This window comes from Nanorana parkeri, unplaced genomic scaffold (assembly GCF_000935625.1).
Source record: "Nanorana parkeri isolate BGI_ZX_2015 unplaced genomic scaffold, ASM93562v1 scaffold55, whole genome shotgun sequence".
NCBI lineage: Eukaryota > Metazoa > Chordata > Amphibia > Anura > Dicroglossidae > Nanorana > Nanorana parkeri.
In genome coordinates, this window is record NW_017306323.1 from 985,673 (window position 1) to 1,001,170 (window position 15,498).

Consider the following 15,498-nt stretch of genomic DNA (forward strand, 5'->3'; position numbering starts at 1 on the left):
CAATAGTTAGGATTCTCCAACATCCATTCACAGTGGTGCAAAACACAAGCCAGTCTTATAAGGTCTGAGCAATTTAAACACATAACATATTCAGTGCATCACTACAATACACACATTCCCCCATGTTTTGCATCTCTAAAAACCAAGCAAGTATAGAAAAATACTTCCAGAAATCCAGTGAGATTCTAACTTTCTTTAAGGAGATAAAACACATTGGGGGGGAATTTATCAAAACAGGAGCAGACAAAATCTGGAGCAGCTGTGCATGGCAACCAATCAGCACCCACCTTTCCTAACTGAACAACCTGAAGAGAGAAGCGGATTGGTTTCCATGGGCTGTCCGTTCCAGTTTTGCTAAATTCCCCTCATTGACTTTTATGCAATAAAATCCTATGCAGTATTGTCAGCGTTGCTGGTGTTCTCCCCTGCTGGACTACAGAAAACCCCCTCCTTTATGTTAAAGAGCCAAAACACATGGAGCATGTATTACAGCGAAAATGTATATTATTTTTTTCCCAGACATACACTTAAAAGCAGAACTCCAGGGAAAAATTTGCTTTGAGAGCTTGCTTGCTCTTAGGCTGGTCCCTGCCACCCGCCTCCGCTGCAGCGATGGTATGTTCTTTGGCGTCCTCGCGCCCTATAAACCATTTATAGAACGTGATGACTCATGGGACCTTAAACCACTGAACGGAGGCGGAAGGGGCTGGTCTAAGAGCAAGTCAGCTCCAAGCAACGGATAAGCGTAACTTTTTAATTTTTTAACCTAGACCAAAAATGAGCAGTGCTAGGGTAGCCACGGCAAGGGTTAATAACGTTTTCCCCCTAGGTTCTGCTTTAAGTTAGGACTGTTCTCACTACATACAATATCCAATTACAGGGCAGGCAAAATCTTGAATAAGGGATACCAATCGCCTAATTTCTTTGGTGTCCATTTCCACTTCTATAACTGTTTCACAGCAAGCAATACATCTGAGAACAGGCATACAACTGAGCAAAGTAGATAGTGTTTATTACTGTACATTTACAAATTCTACTAGGATCACATAAGCTACATCAGAGGTGAAGACCCTAGTTCTAGTAATGCTCATCACAACAGAAACTACCATATCAATGTATGCTTCAGTGTCTGTCCCTTTCAGCATAATGCTAAGGGGCAGAATTCAGGCTTGCTATACCATGCCTAGCGTGTCTTCAAACATTACAATACAAGACGTGAGGTCTTCTCAGCTTCATTGGACTGGTGGAGGAGATGTCATCACTTTGAATATTTAGATCTCTCATGGGATTTAGAATAGAATCACCAGACATTAAATACAAAGAAGGTTTTGAAGCGCTCTGTAGCCCAAATGTTTAATTCACTGTACCCAGTGTTGCAAATGAGGTGCCTGGCCTCAACATTTAATCAGGTAACTGAGCGGTTAAAAAAAAACCCATGCAGTTTTATGTTAAAGTGACAGTAAACTCAGGAGTTAAATCTAAAAAATGCATTCAGCTCTAACTTTTAACAAAAATGTCTCTTATTTGTGTATCACTCAGCTGTAGCTCCTCAAATCATCTCTGAATTCATCCTTCCTTCTGTCCTTCCTGTTGTAACTGTAGTCATCACTCCAAGGTCACTCCCGTGATGGACTACAATCTCATGTTTAGTTTACAACTTTGTATTGAGAGATTGTAGTCCATCACATGAGAGCTTGGAGCGCTGACTACTTTATAACACACACAGGGGCCATGGGAAACAAAGGTAGTCACCCACCATAAGGAAGGACAGTGACAGCACCAATTCAGAGATGATTTGAGGATCTACAGCTGAGTGATACACAAATAACATACATTTTTGTTACTAGTTCAGGTACTTGAATGTATTTTTAAGTTTGAACTCCTACGTTTAGTGTCACTTTACCTTTATCACCCAATGTTTTAGCTATATTATAGACTTATCAATATAAAGGAATATACATCTGTGCCTCATTTACACATTTTAATGCTTGGCTAGAATTTATTTCACTTTCTTTCATGGTCACTGCCAACAAAGAATTTATTAACCTTTTAAACACCCAAATTGATCTAATTGGTTTATATGCTGATCTAGTGAATGTGACTCCTGCCCTTTTATCTGCTTCCCAGTAAAATGACCTTAAAATTCCTAGAGCCCACTGGAGGTGAAAGTATGTCTCTCCTTTCAACCATCAATTTAATTGCAAGATACTGTCACAGCTTATCTCAAGCATATATTTAAACGATTAAGATACACCTAATATATAATTGTCACTTCATATTAATGACAAGTTGCTTTTTGTGTATAAAACCAGCGTATATGTGAAAAGGAAGTCACACATACTACTGGTTGCTTTGACAGTAATCAGTAGCTGAATAACAGCACAGCACAAAAAATAAAAGGAAGATCCAGCTGCCAACATCACATAAAATGTAATTAAGAGATACGCTGAACACTAAGTGCATTATTTACCCAGGGAATTGTAGTATAATAATAGGCAGTGTCCTCCTTTTTTATAGACTCAAGACAGGATAATGGCATATCTATTCACATGATGCCTGGCCTGCATGTAGGATCAGCTATAAAAATACATAATTTTCTTATGCAGCATCTGCAGGAAAGTAGGTTGTGTTCTCCCACTTCCTGAGGTCTGCCATGTGACAGGATTGTGTACAAACATCACAAGCTAAAAGTAGCACATAAACACTTAAAAAGAGGGTTTCAGTATTTCAATATCTATTCCTTCCCAAAGTGGAGTTCTTATATGCAGACAAATCGCTCACCAGATTATACCAAATTAGCAATCAATTCTAACTTGATAGACTATATCAATATATCAAATAATCTGCGCTATGGTCGTATAACTTAACCTAAAATGGTTGTGGTACCGCTGCAGTGCTAACAAAGTGTCAAAAGATATATATGTAAAAATACCCTGCGCTGGTAAATTGTTCAGTGATAAATGTTATCAAAACCGTAATGCAAATATAATAAATATCCAACATGTATAAAAATAAGATAAACGAAGAATGAAATATGTCCGTCCAATTGGTGCATAACAAAGTTAATTCACTCTAATAAAGTTTATGTGTATCTTCCATCAAAACTATCCCATAACTCACCCTCCTTGAAAAAGTCATACTGACAAAACATGAAGCAGGGGTGGAGACGTGCTGAAGGCATTTTGTGATCTGACGTTATGAGGAATCGATTGATCTTTTGATGTGCAGATCATGCCGTGCTTTTATGTAAATTACTTGTTTTTAATACATTTTACCTGGCATTATTACACTATTGTCCGTTATCTCGCTTGGGTGGATCACTCACCTGTGTGAGAAGATTTTGGGGAGTATGCAGGACTAAGTTCTGAAGCAGCTGAGGAGGATATGGAGATCTTGAGATCATAGTCGATGTACTCGAGAGTAAAGGAGCAAAAGAGGAATATTCTCACACTCACCACAAGCGCAGTTTGACCATTGGAATATATGTTCAGGACTTTCTGGTGAGTGTTCATTTTGTTAATAGAATAACGGAGGATGTAACATACTGATTATCTTGTATCTACATGAAAGTTTGGGTGGTTAAGAAAATCTGAAGAAAGTCCTTAGTTATCATCGAGTGAAGTGGAAAGTTTTGATGGAAGATGCACATACACGTTAGAGTGAATTCACTTTGTTACGCACCAATTGGACTGACATATTTGATTTTTCATTTATCCTATTTTTTTATCTTATTTCCTTGCTACTAAATATTCCACGGTCAACTGTTAGTGGTATTATAACAAAGTGGAAGCAACTGGGAACAACAGCAACTCAGCCACGAAGTGGTAGGCCACGTAAAATGACAGAGCGGGGTCAGCGCATGCCGAAGCGCACAGTGCGCAGAAGTCGCCAACTGTCTACAGAGTCAATAGCTACAGACCCCCAAACCTCGTGTGGCCTTCAGATTGGCACAACAACAGTGCGTAGAGAGCTTCATGGAATGGGCTTCCATGGTCGAGCAGCTGCATCCAAGCCTTACATCAACAGGTGCAATGCAAAGCGTCGGATACAGTGGTGTAAAGCACGCCGCCACTGGACTCTAGAGAAGTGGAGATGTGTTCTCTGGAGTGACGAATCGCGCTTCTCTGTCTTGCAATCCGATGGACGTGTCTGGGTTTGGCGGTTGCCAGGAGAACGATACTTGCCTGACTGCATTGTGCGAAGTGTAAAGTTTGGTGGAGGGGGGATTATGGTGTGGGGTTGTTTTTCACGGGTTGGGCTTGGCCCCTTAGTTCCAGTGAAGGGAACTCTCAAGGCATCAGCATACCAAGACATTTTGGACAATTTCATGCTCCCAACTTTATGGGAACAGTTTGGGGATGGCCCCTTCCTGTTCCAACATGACTGCGCACCAGTGCACAAAGGAAGGTCCATAAATGCATGGATGAGCGAGTTTGGGATGGAGGAACTTGACTGGTCTGTACAGAGTCCTGACCCCACCCCGATAGAACACCTGTGGTATGAATTAGAGCAGAGACTGCGAGCCAGGCCTTCTCGTCCAACATCAGTACCTGACCTCACAAATGCGCTTCTGGAAGAATGGTCAAACATTCCCATAGACACACTCCTAAACCTTGTGGACGCCTTCCCAGAAGAGTTGAAGCTGTTATAGCGGCAAAGGGTAGGCCAACTCAATATTGAACCCTATGGACTAAGACTGGGATGCCATTAAAGTTCATGTGCAACTAAAGGCAGGCATCCCAATACTTTTGGCAATATAGTGTATATCTAACCTGATAGACTGGCCCTAACTAATTAACCCTTGCAGTGGGGCTTACCCTGCACTGCAAGGGTTAAGTGCTCATTTTGTTCTAGGCTCGAAAATGAACATATACCTTGCCTGATCCTCAGTACCGCTTGCCTGCTAGACTAGTCCCCGAAGACTCTTCTCCCCCGGGCTCTGGCAGTCTAAATAACTGTGACGTCATCACAGTTAATGCAGGTCCATTAGACATGAGGCTGCCGAGGGACACAGCCGGAGTAAGGGGGGGGTGAGCGCTGACTGCCACAGAAGCAAGTATCAGGTAAGTGTATATATTCTCAATTCTAGACCAAAACAAGCACTTATCCTTTGCAGTGCAAGGCTAAAAAACAACCTGAGAAGAATCAAGTTACTTAGAGACAAAATACATCAGGGTATTTTATGTACAAATTAAGTCTTTATTGTAACAAATGATGTAACACCATCGCCAAAACACCCCTATAAAATTGACTGCAAGGGTTCATTTGGAAAAATAAAACCTGGAGTTCTTCTTAAAGCCTATCTCAGGGTAAAACAACAACAACAACAAAAACTCCCCTGGCAGTTGGGCTACCCCTGCACTGTATGTTTTAACTGCTCGCTTTTGTCTAGGGGTATGGTGAAGAAGACTTTTACTCACCTGATCCCCACTTCACCAGCATTCCGCACTCCCCCTCTCTCCCCTCCGCTCTGGCTTGTGGACTGTCCCTCGGCGTCCTCACATAATGCAAATCTATGGGCCCTACATTACAAGAGCTATGTAGCATTTTATTTAATCGACGCCTATGGATTGCACAAAATATCCTGTTTCTGCGATAAAGGGCCCTTTCACTTGTCTTACATTACGCGCATTAATTTCACATTACTCTGCATACAGCTCTGTGTCATCTTTGTGTAATACAAAGTAGAACAATTGAATTTTCAATGATGAGGTAATGTCTGTGTTTTTTGCTCCAATCAGAAAGCTCCATTTGTTATAGCCACAGCACTGTGCAAAGCCTGATTTGCTTCCAACACTACCCCTCTTCCTTCCTATCTGAATGCTGATGTGTAGAGATTACAGGAAGCTAGCACCAAGACAGATAAAAGGTAATATGCAAGGAATACATTTATATCTTTAATAAATATCTATCTGGATTAGATGGCATCTTTATATCTACTTACACGTTAAAGCCCAATTACACCCTCAGTTTAAATCAGCTAAAAACATTCCAGATGCATAAAAACAAAAAGGTGTTCAATGACTTACAGTTCATTTTCTTTCTAAATCCGCTATAGCCCAAGTAGAAAAGCATGTCCACTGCCAGAATCTATAGAGTGGACTCCTTGTTTTATGTGGGGAAGCAATGGCACCATAAAGGTGGCCATACACTTTACAACCCTCGCAAGACTTCTGTCTTGCGAGGGTTGTAAAGTAATTTAAAAAAACGTACGATCTGCCCATCTTGGACAGAGAGATCGTACTTGCGATCATCGCAAGCCCGCCCCCCTGAGGGGCGGGCTTCCGATGACTGCAATGCTGAACGGGCAGTGTGCGCGTGCGCACACCGGCCCGTTCGGCAGTTGTCGAACAAGCAGGCCACTAACCCGCTAAGAATCGTAGATTCTCGGCGGGTTTTCCAGCCTGCTTGTTTGACGGAAGACGTGCGACCGCACAGTAGAAACGGTCGCACGCCTTCCATACACTTTGCGATTATCGTACGATCGTTGGGTTTTCCGCGATTCTCGTACGATAATCGTACAGTGTATGGGCACCTTTACAGAGGTCCAAAATGCAACTGAGCAAGCTAAAGCTTGGCAATCAGCAACGTTCACTCTCTTTGCTTATTGGAGAGCTCTGGCTTAGCAGGGAATATGCCGGACCACTGCAAAGGAGATCACCACTTCCTCAAAGAGGGAAAGGGTCCCAACTCTGCAGCTGCTGCAGTGAACAGACTACTTTCTAAAGAAAACAAGCTAAGACTTTGCACAACTTTCATTTTGGTGCATGCGGGATGTATTTAGCTGCTTTAAACTGAGGGTTCAATTGGGTTAAAAAGTAAACATGTGAACTCATCAAACAATGGAACTTACATAAGTTAAAGCATAACTCCGGTTAACATTGAGTTATAGTTCATATGACTATAAGCCTTAAAGCCTTAAAAATACAATATGCCGCTTATGCTGCAATACTCACCTGTTCTCCTGTTCCCTTCAGGAAGTTCACACTGCCAATGGCCCTCTTCCAGGGTGAATGACAATTAGCATTATTCAAACCACTTCTTGTGAGCCCAGGCTGTCATGGATGAAATGCATTACCACGTCAGCCTAGGCTCACAGTACAATAGTACAGGGAGTGCCACTGACAATTCAGCACTGCTCATTGCATTATTTAAGACACCCCCAATGCCAACCTGGAGCAGAATAGGAAATATCATGAGATGAGACATCACAGGCCAGTAGACTGCTGCATTTAAGATAAGCATAAGGACATTTTGTAAAAAAAAAAAACAGGTGTTGGAGGTGGGTGCAGGGAGTTGTTGTTTTTTTTTTTAAATGTGGAGATGTGCTGCAAAGAAGAAATCCAGCAAAAAAAAAGTGTTAACCCTTGCAGTGGGGCTTTTCCCCCCAGAGTCTTTGTTTCAAAACCAATCCCTTAGGCATGCTACAGCTCCTTCAATCTCCATCTTCCATATTTACATATTGAGCCTTCCAGGTTTCCAGAGAGTAAAAAGGGACATGCAAGTCAATTAAAATCTTACAATCATGGGTCGGGTTTTTTAATTTATAATTTTGAAGAAGAAAAGTGAATTTAGTTTTTAGTATTTGGGGGCAATTTGATGAAGCTCATACTCATCAAGTAAATTTTTTTGAATTGGTTATTATCCAACAAGACTACAATAAATATACAACATTATAAATAGTCAGAGACTCTTTAAACTATGTAGTTGTCTGGCCATTCACAACAGTCATGACTTTTCCAGGAATGTCTTAATTGGCCTGTGTGTTAGAAGACAAGTACAAGACTTGTTTTAGATGCATTTATAGTACTTGAGCCCTTACGGATCTGGTCTGACTTTCACTCCTGGGAATTCTGTCATATGACTATTTTTTTTTAACATGTTGCAATGCCCTCCCTCTTAAGAAAAATGTTCTGCACAGAAGAACTCATTCAGTGTTTTCCTTCCAAGCTACAAATTCTCTCATTCACACCTGGAATGGTAGTCTGGCAAGTGTGATATGTGAAAAGATTAAGAAAAAAAAATAAGGTGGTACATTTATAAGCAGATATGAAATCCTGCCGGCTGCAATTGTCCAAACACATTCTATAATAACGTATATGGGCCTCACATTGGTGTTAAGATGACATATAGCCCAATATTCTGATATTGTTATTCCATCAAGCTTAGCAGCCTGGTCGCGTGTATAGATGTGGACTGATACTAGGCCTAGAAACTAAAGCAATGCAAAGAGCAGAGTATATTGCAAAGCATAGTAAAAGTCAGAATCTTGTACAGAGTGACTGTGTATATCTAAATATACCAGCATCTTTGCAAAAATAACCTCTTACCTCTGAATTATCTTCCCTGTGATTGCTGTCAATACAGACCTTAGACAGTATAAACACCCATTTGTTTACAGTCAGCTTGACAACATCTGTATTGCAGATGCAGACAGAGTGAGAGCAAGCAAAACATCAGCTCTAAACACCTTTGATTCAATGTCTACAATGCCGGGAGCAATAACTGGTCACTTCTGTACTGTACTGCACTAATTTCATCATTGAAGATTAAAAACTGCTAGAAGCAGGCAGCCCCTTAATATGGTTAGTTACCATATTGGAGAACATGTGCTTCCCTTCAGAGCTGAGAACAAGGAAGGTGTCAGGGATGCCTCTAGATGCACATTCTTCTTTCCATAATCAAGAATCACATGGCATGGGAAGATGGGCAGGAATTAGAAAAATATGTGCACAGCATGCCTGCTTCTAGCAGTTTGTGATCTTCATGGATTACATGGCTGCACTGCAGCATATTAATCATAATTTATGGCTCTTCACACGGAGGACAATGAATCAAATAGTATTTATATGGAACAAACTTGCTATCAGTCCTTGTCTGCAGTTACAGGGCAAACTGCAGAATAGTTCAAAGTGAGTAATCAAACAGTGACTATGACCAGCTGTGATGAGAGTTCTTGTAATGCATTAAAATCAGGGGTAAGAGGTTAGAAATGGAAAGAGCTAAAGTGCTTGAAAAGTACAGTAATCTTTTAATGAAAAATGATGATGTGCACACTCCTACTTAGCCACACATGGCTTTCTGGTCATTATCAAGCCCACTAAAATGCTGGTTTTCTAACTAGCATGCACCAGTTGTACATAATCCTCAGACTGCAACATAATCTTTGTAGGTGTCATCTCACGTCTGAAAAAGATTTGAGTAAAGTTTTTTAGAAGCATGAATTTCAGTAAGGATAAGCACCATCTAGTACATCAGAAATGTTGAAATCTTCCAGCATTCAGCCTAAAGGCAAAGTGTTCTTGTAAAGGTAACGCCATCTTACTTATAATTATATTTTGCCTCAAAGGAGCATGAAAGAAAAGTAAAAGGTGAATATGTTGTGTGTTAAGTATATCTGTAGTATAATTATTTTTATGATTAGATTTGCAATATTAGCAGATTCGCAAATATTTGATGTAAACTATTTTTTTCAAAACACAAAATATTTGTAAAAAATAAATGCAGACCAAAACATACATGAATGCTAATACAAAAAAACCACCAGTTGCCTAAATTTTCCTTTTCTTAACTAAGAAATGTATAAATTAACTAAAGCCCTGTAAACCAAAACCAGTTAATGTGAAAAGAGCAATTATCAATCCACACAGAGAGCAAGCTGGTTTCTTATTAACATTCACAGTTGTGTGCAGTGATATTTTCATGGTGAGCTTAATGAATGAAGACAGCATGGAGCTAATTCTGCTGCATACATTAGTCAAACTTTTATTAATGAGTAATAGCTTGAAGATATGCACACTGAAAAGTTAAAGAATAAGCAGAAGACATCTGAGAATAATGAATAAGATGGACAGACAATATTACAGCTAGGCAATCAGCTATCATGGAAGCGCAAATGTTTCTCGAGAATACAATTCCTGCTTGACCAGAGGTGACTGCCATATGTACAAGTTGATCACTAATGCAATTCATATGCTGAATAGAGATAAAAAAGGTCCTGTGGGGGGTATACAATGGTTACTCCTATTGCTGCTAGTCACACTTACCTCCATAATTGGGTTAGAAGCCAACACTTTCTCTTCAATGTTTGCTTCACTCTCAGAGCCACTGACTGTGGCAAAGTATCTCATGGCATACTTAGCAGAAACAGTCTTCCCTGCACCGGATTCCCCACTCACGATGATGGACTGGTTCCTCTCATCCCTATATCACAATGTAAAGAAATCAAATGCTTTGTGTTATATCTTTAATACACACAAAATACCCATACTGAAACATCTATGACTAATGTGTTCATATACTGCCATAGCTTTTAGCACTTTGCTATAAGGACCACTTTGATTATATGGTAATTAATGACTGATAACTGTCGCTAATCTCCTGCAGCTGATTACAAGCTTTCAACAACTGAAGAGGAATATGACTTTGAACATGGACTGAAGGGACTTTCAGAAGCCAAGAAGCCTTGCAACACATCTGCAAAGTCGCATTCTTCTGCACCTTTTAAACGCTTATGAACAAAATTGCAAACACCCCTATCTTACCATTATGGGACTTAAAAAGACACTAAACTCAGGAGTTAAATCTTAAAAATCCATTCAGGTGACTTAACTATTAACAAAAATGTAGCTTATTTGTGTATCACTCAGCTGTAGATGCTCAAATCATCGCTGAATTGGTGCTGACACTATCCTTCCTTCTGGAGGGGGGCTACTTTGCAACACACATAGGGACCATGGGGAACACACGTAGCCACCCTCACTCCGAGATCGCTCTTGTGATGGACTACAATCTCCCCTTTAGTTTACCAATTTGTATTGAAGTTATAGTCTATCACAGGAGCAAGCTTGGAGCGGTGGCTACTTTACAACACACACAGGGACCAGGGGGAACAAAAGTAGTCACCCTCCACAAGGAAGGACAGTGTCAGCGCCAATTCAGAGATGATTTGAAGATCTACATCCGGGTAATACATAAATAAGCTACACTTTTCTTAATCGGGTACTTGAATGCATTTTAAGATTTATCTCCTGAGCTTAGTGTCACTTTAATTATACACAACTTCCTAGATTGCGAATTGAACTGATTTTTGACATGTGTTCCCTACGTTGTGGAATAAATGTGTTGACGTGTATTTGGATAAATAGACATGCTCTATAATTTATGTTACAATATATTTTATTAGATTAGTAATTACCTGCCCTTCACAATATGCATCATAAAGCTTGTAATAAGTAATGCTCATTCTATAAAGTGAAGTAAATCTGTAGCAATACTTACCCTTAATTGCTTGGTCTGATGAGTCTCGATTTCAGCCGCAACATTCAGATGATAGGGTCAGAATTTGGCATAAACATGAACATGAAATCATGGATCCATCCTGCTTTGTATCAACAGTTCAGGCTGGTGGAGGTGGTGTAATGGTGTGAGGGATATTTTCTCGGCACACTTTGGACCCCTTAGTACCAATTGAGCATCGTTTAAACACCACGGCCTACCCGAGTATTGTTGCTGACCATGTCCATCCCGCAGGATAATGCACCAAGTCACAAAGCTCACATCATCTCAAACTGATTTCTTGAACATGACAATGAGTTCACTGTACTCCAATGGCCTCCACAGTCACCAGATCTCAGAGGGGAACCTTTAGGATGTGGTGGAATGGGAGATTCGCATCATGGATGTGCAGCCGACAAATCTGCAGCAACTGTGTGATGCTATCATGTCAATGTGGACCAAAATCTGTAAGGAATGTTTCCAACACCTTGTTGAATCTATGCCACGAAGAATTAAGGCAGCTCTGAAGGCAAAAGGGGGGTCCAACCCGGTACTAGCAAGGTGTACCTAATAAAGTGGCCGGTGAGTGTATAATCTTCCTGCATATACTGCCCCTGGACATGTTATATAAATTTACTAGCTTTTGCCTTTCATTGCATAGTAATATTTAGTTAAATGGTTAAACCATTCATCAGACAGGTAAAGTCACATACCTATGGTACTGTACATTTTTTGTTGCTTAGTAGAAGGGAAAAAAATGAGTGAGAGAGGCTGTCTATTGTGTTTTATAGACTCCAGATTTGCAATATTTACAAAGCAAAGCAGAACATATGCTGAATCACTAGCAGGGGTGAAACAAAACAAACCAGAGATGTGTTCATACAAAAAATAAGACAGGCCCAAGGGTGCAGCTAAAGAGGTCTGGCAGCAAACTAGCAAGGATATAACACATACAGTATGTTTGCTGAACTTGTCACTGAGTTTGAGAATAAACTTTTCAAGAGGAAAATTTATAAGCCAAGTTCTTCTACATTTTATGCTGAGACTGGTTCATTGACATGACCAGGGTTGACTGACTAAACTTTTTATTTTTCATTATTTATATGCATCAGTAGTTAGCATCATATCTATATTAAAACTAGGGAAGCACCAATACTTTTCGAGTACCAGTGCAGATACTTGGCATGTTCATGAGAACTACCAGGGTTGCAGCAGTTGCAGCTGGGATCTGGCTCTGGCACTCCACCACTGTCCTGAAATCATTACTCTGTATTGTTTTAGAAAAACTGTCACATGACAATAAACAAAAATTTATCAGTTCTGGTATCTGTGAGTACTTGGGCAAGTACCAGTACTCGCAAAACTGGTATTGGTGCATCCCTTTATTTATATTTATAAAAACAAATCATACATTAATACAGAGATGTACAAATCCCAGAAGCTCTGTGTGCTCCTTACAAATGACAGCTGCCTCCTAACTTTTGAATTTTTCTCTAGTCTAGTCCTGGAGCTCGAAAAGTATCTGTACTTGTACCGAGTACGGTACTTGGTATCAGTGCATCCCTAATAAATATTTTAATTAAAAATAAATACAAAAATAAAAAAAGATGTAGGACAATGCTGCATAAAAATAAAATAGTGGCAACATTTCAGGACTCCTCCCTCCATGTTACTATTTTTGGAAAATGATTTTTAATGGACTTTGTCTTGAATATGAAGATGGTGCCAATCATTAATAGGCTTTGAACTGGAGGGACTGAGTCAGGGAACATCTGATCTGATCAACATGAGCCCCTTCTCCTTTCAGTTTTTAGGAATATAAATATGAGTTAGCTATCCTCTAAGAAATAAAGTTGTAAACATTGTTGTACCATTGAGCAGATAGTTCTACAGGAAAGCAGTGTAGGTACTGTATATCTTATTATGTGCCACCTCCTACCTGTCATAGTGCTAGGAGCCTTTTGGGCTACACAGTGTCACTGGTTGCTATGAAGCTGTCGACTGTGTAGCCAACAGACTCCTAGCAACCAGTGACATTGTGTATCGGGCACCATCATAGCAACCGATGACATGGGACTGAACACTGTCTACTGTCTGAACGAAGCTTGATCGGTGATGCTTAGGGAACTAGCCTCTATCAGATGTGCCCTCCTTGTGATTAACTATGGACAGTAGTGGGCAGATTCCATAGCCAATTGACAGCCCACTAGTGGCTATGGAATCTTCCCTTTGTCATCCGTTGTGAATCACAAGACGGACCTGATGGGGAACTAGCCTCTCGTTTTCCCATCAGGCTCAACTCACTGTCAAGCTAAGGGGAAGTAGACCTGATGGTGAACTGGTGTCTCAATATCAGGCTCCACCCACCCAACAGCTTAATTCGTCAGCTGCTGCACCTGTCTATGTGACAGGCTTTGTGTCACCGGCAGGGAGCGCAGTACTGTGAGGTTATCAGGCTCAGTGTTACTCAAATGCATTAAGGAAAAGAGTGTCCGGTATGGACAACTCAGCGTAGTTTTTTTAAAAGAGGAGGTCAAGCAAAGGCAGCTCCAGGGTTCCTTGAAACAGGTTCCCCATTAAGCCTATAAATAATGTTAAATTGCACCCAAGCACATAAGGTGCTCTAATTCATCCACGTTTCCATTGGTAAATCTACAGCTAACTTCAAAACTGGGGTTCACAGTCAATTAATATTTAAAGGACACATGGAATGTATACAGATACTTTTAAAATCAAACAGACCACAGGCAAATATATACAATATATGAGATCTTTTAGTAGTATACCTTAGGGTTTGGTCACATAACATGTGTTTAACATATGGTATTGCACTTTATATGTGTGTGCTGGTGGCACCCCAACGCACTTATACAGAGAGAGTAAATCTCCCCCGCAGGTTTACAGACATTAACACAAAATGGATTAAAGGAGAACTATGGGATAAGTGAATTACACTCATCCTCGTAGTTAGAGTCGACGTGTGACATTAAAACGACAGACATCAGCACTACTGATTGGGAAGTGAGCGAAAACATACCGCCGATCCGCACACTTCCCAATCATCTCCCTGCAGGGAGCAATGAATGACATTCACCACTCCCCGCAGGGACTCCCCCCTCCCCGATCCTTCAGAGATGACTGGAGGAACGGAAGGGGGAGGGGCAGGCACAGCGGGCTCTAGAGAGGCAGAGCCAGCTGTCAATCAGCCAGCTGGGTGGATCTCAACAGTATTGTATCGATCTGTCCCGGCTGCGGTGATCACAGCCTATAGTGGGCAATAGCCCGTTATATACGGAGTTTTGGGTCACGGGAGGACACAATATATGTCCTCCTGTGACTCTGAGAACTATTGGCCCCATAGTTCACCTTTAGGGTTTAAGGTTTAAACCCATAGTTCACCTTTAAGGTTTTAACTCCTTCTCTAAGCTATCCAAACCTAAAACAAAAACAAAGAAATTGGCTTTAGTATACTTTAAATTCAAAAACAACCAATGGTTAGGTTACTTATTTGTGAACAGCATACACAATTGATTTAAATACATTATGACACACACCTGGCCATTTGTTTGTATGCTTCTTCTGCCACTGCAAATATATGGGGATCCATATCCCCCATGTTCTGCCCACTGTAGGCATTGATGATATCGGCGCCATAGATAGGCAACTGTTCATAAGGGTTTATCGCTACAAGAACTATGCCTGGGGAAAAAAAAAAAGGGAAAACATGTGACAAGAAATTCACAAGTCATTTATGGATCTGTCCTGCTCCAGGGAAAACATTGATGGTTACATTTGTTACAGTGTAAAAGTCTCAAGTGAAAACACAAATGATTTGGAAGCTTCCATAAGCCAAGTTAATCACTTGACAGCATCTGTGATATCTGCATAAATAATTATGTGGATACAGTAAGGGCTTGTTCACACCATCCTTAGGGCCCTTTCACATGAGTTACTGTGGGCTCCAGCGCGGTTAGCTGCTGGAATGCACTGTATCGCATCCTGGCTGGCTTCCTGCGTTCAGGGGCAGGAGGGGGGTGCATGGCGGTGCATTAAAGTCAATGGTACTGCAGCCGCGCCCCCGGCCGCAGTGCGATCGCTCACACCGGAAAGCATTGCAAAACAATGCCAACCTTCCGGTCCAGTGCAATCTGAAAAAAATGCTGCAAGCACTATTTTTTCAGATTGCACTGGACCAGGACGCAGGAATTGTTTTGCCTCGTG

General features: G+C 40.9%; 1 protein-coding gene across 3 annotated transcripts in view; it reads right to left on the minus strand.

The window, feature by feature from the left end:
• The window catches only part of MYO5A (myosin VA), a 148,964-nt gene that overhangs the window by 73,954 nt on the left and 59,512 nt on the right, over positions 1-15,498 (minus strand). For all 3 annotated transcript variants that reach the window (XM_018576070.1, XM_018576067.1, XM_018576069.1), the window contains exons 4-5: positions 14,832-14,976; positions 10,047-10,203 (exon numbers count right to left, since the gene is read on the minus strand). In XM_018576070.1, the coding sequence (XP_018431572.1) occupies positions 10,047-10,203; positions 14,832-14,976 (302 nt within the window). The remainder of the gene's footprint in view (positions 1-10,046; positions 10,204-14,831; positions 14,977-15,498) is intronic.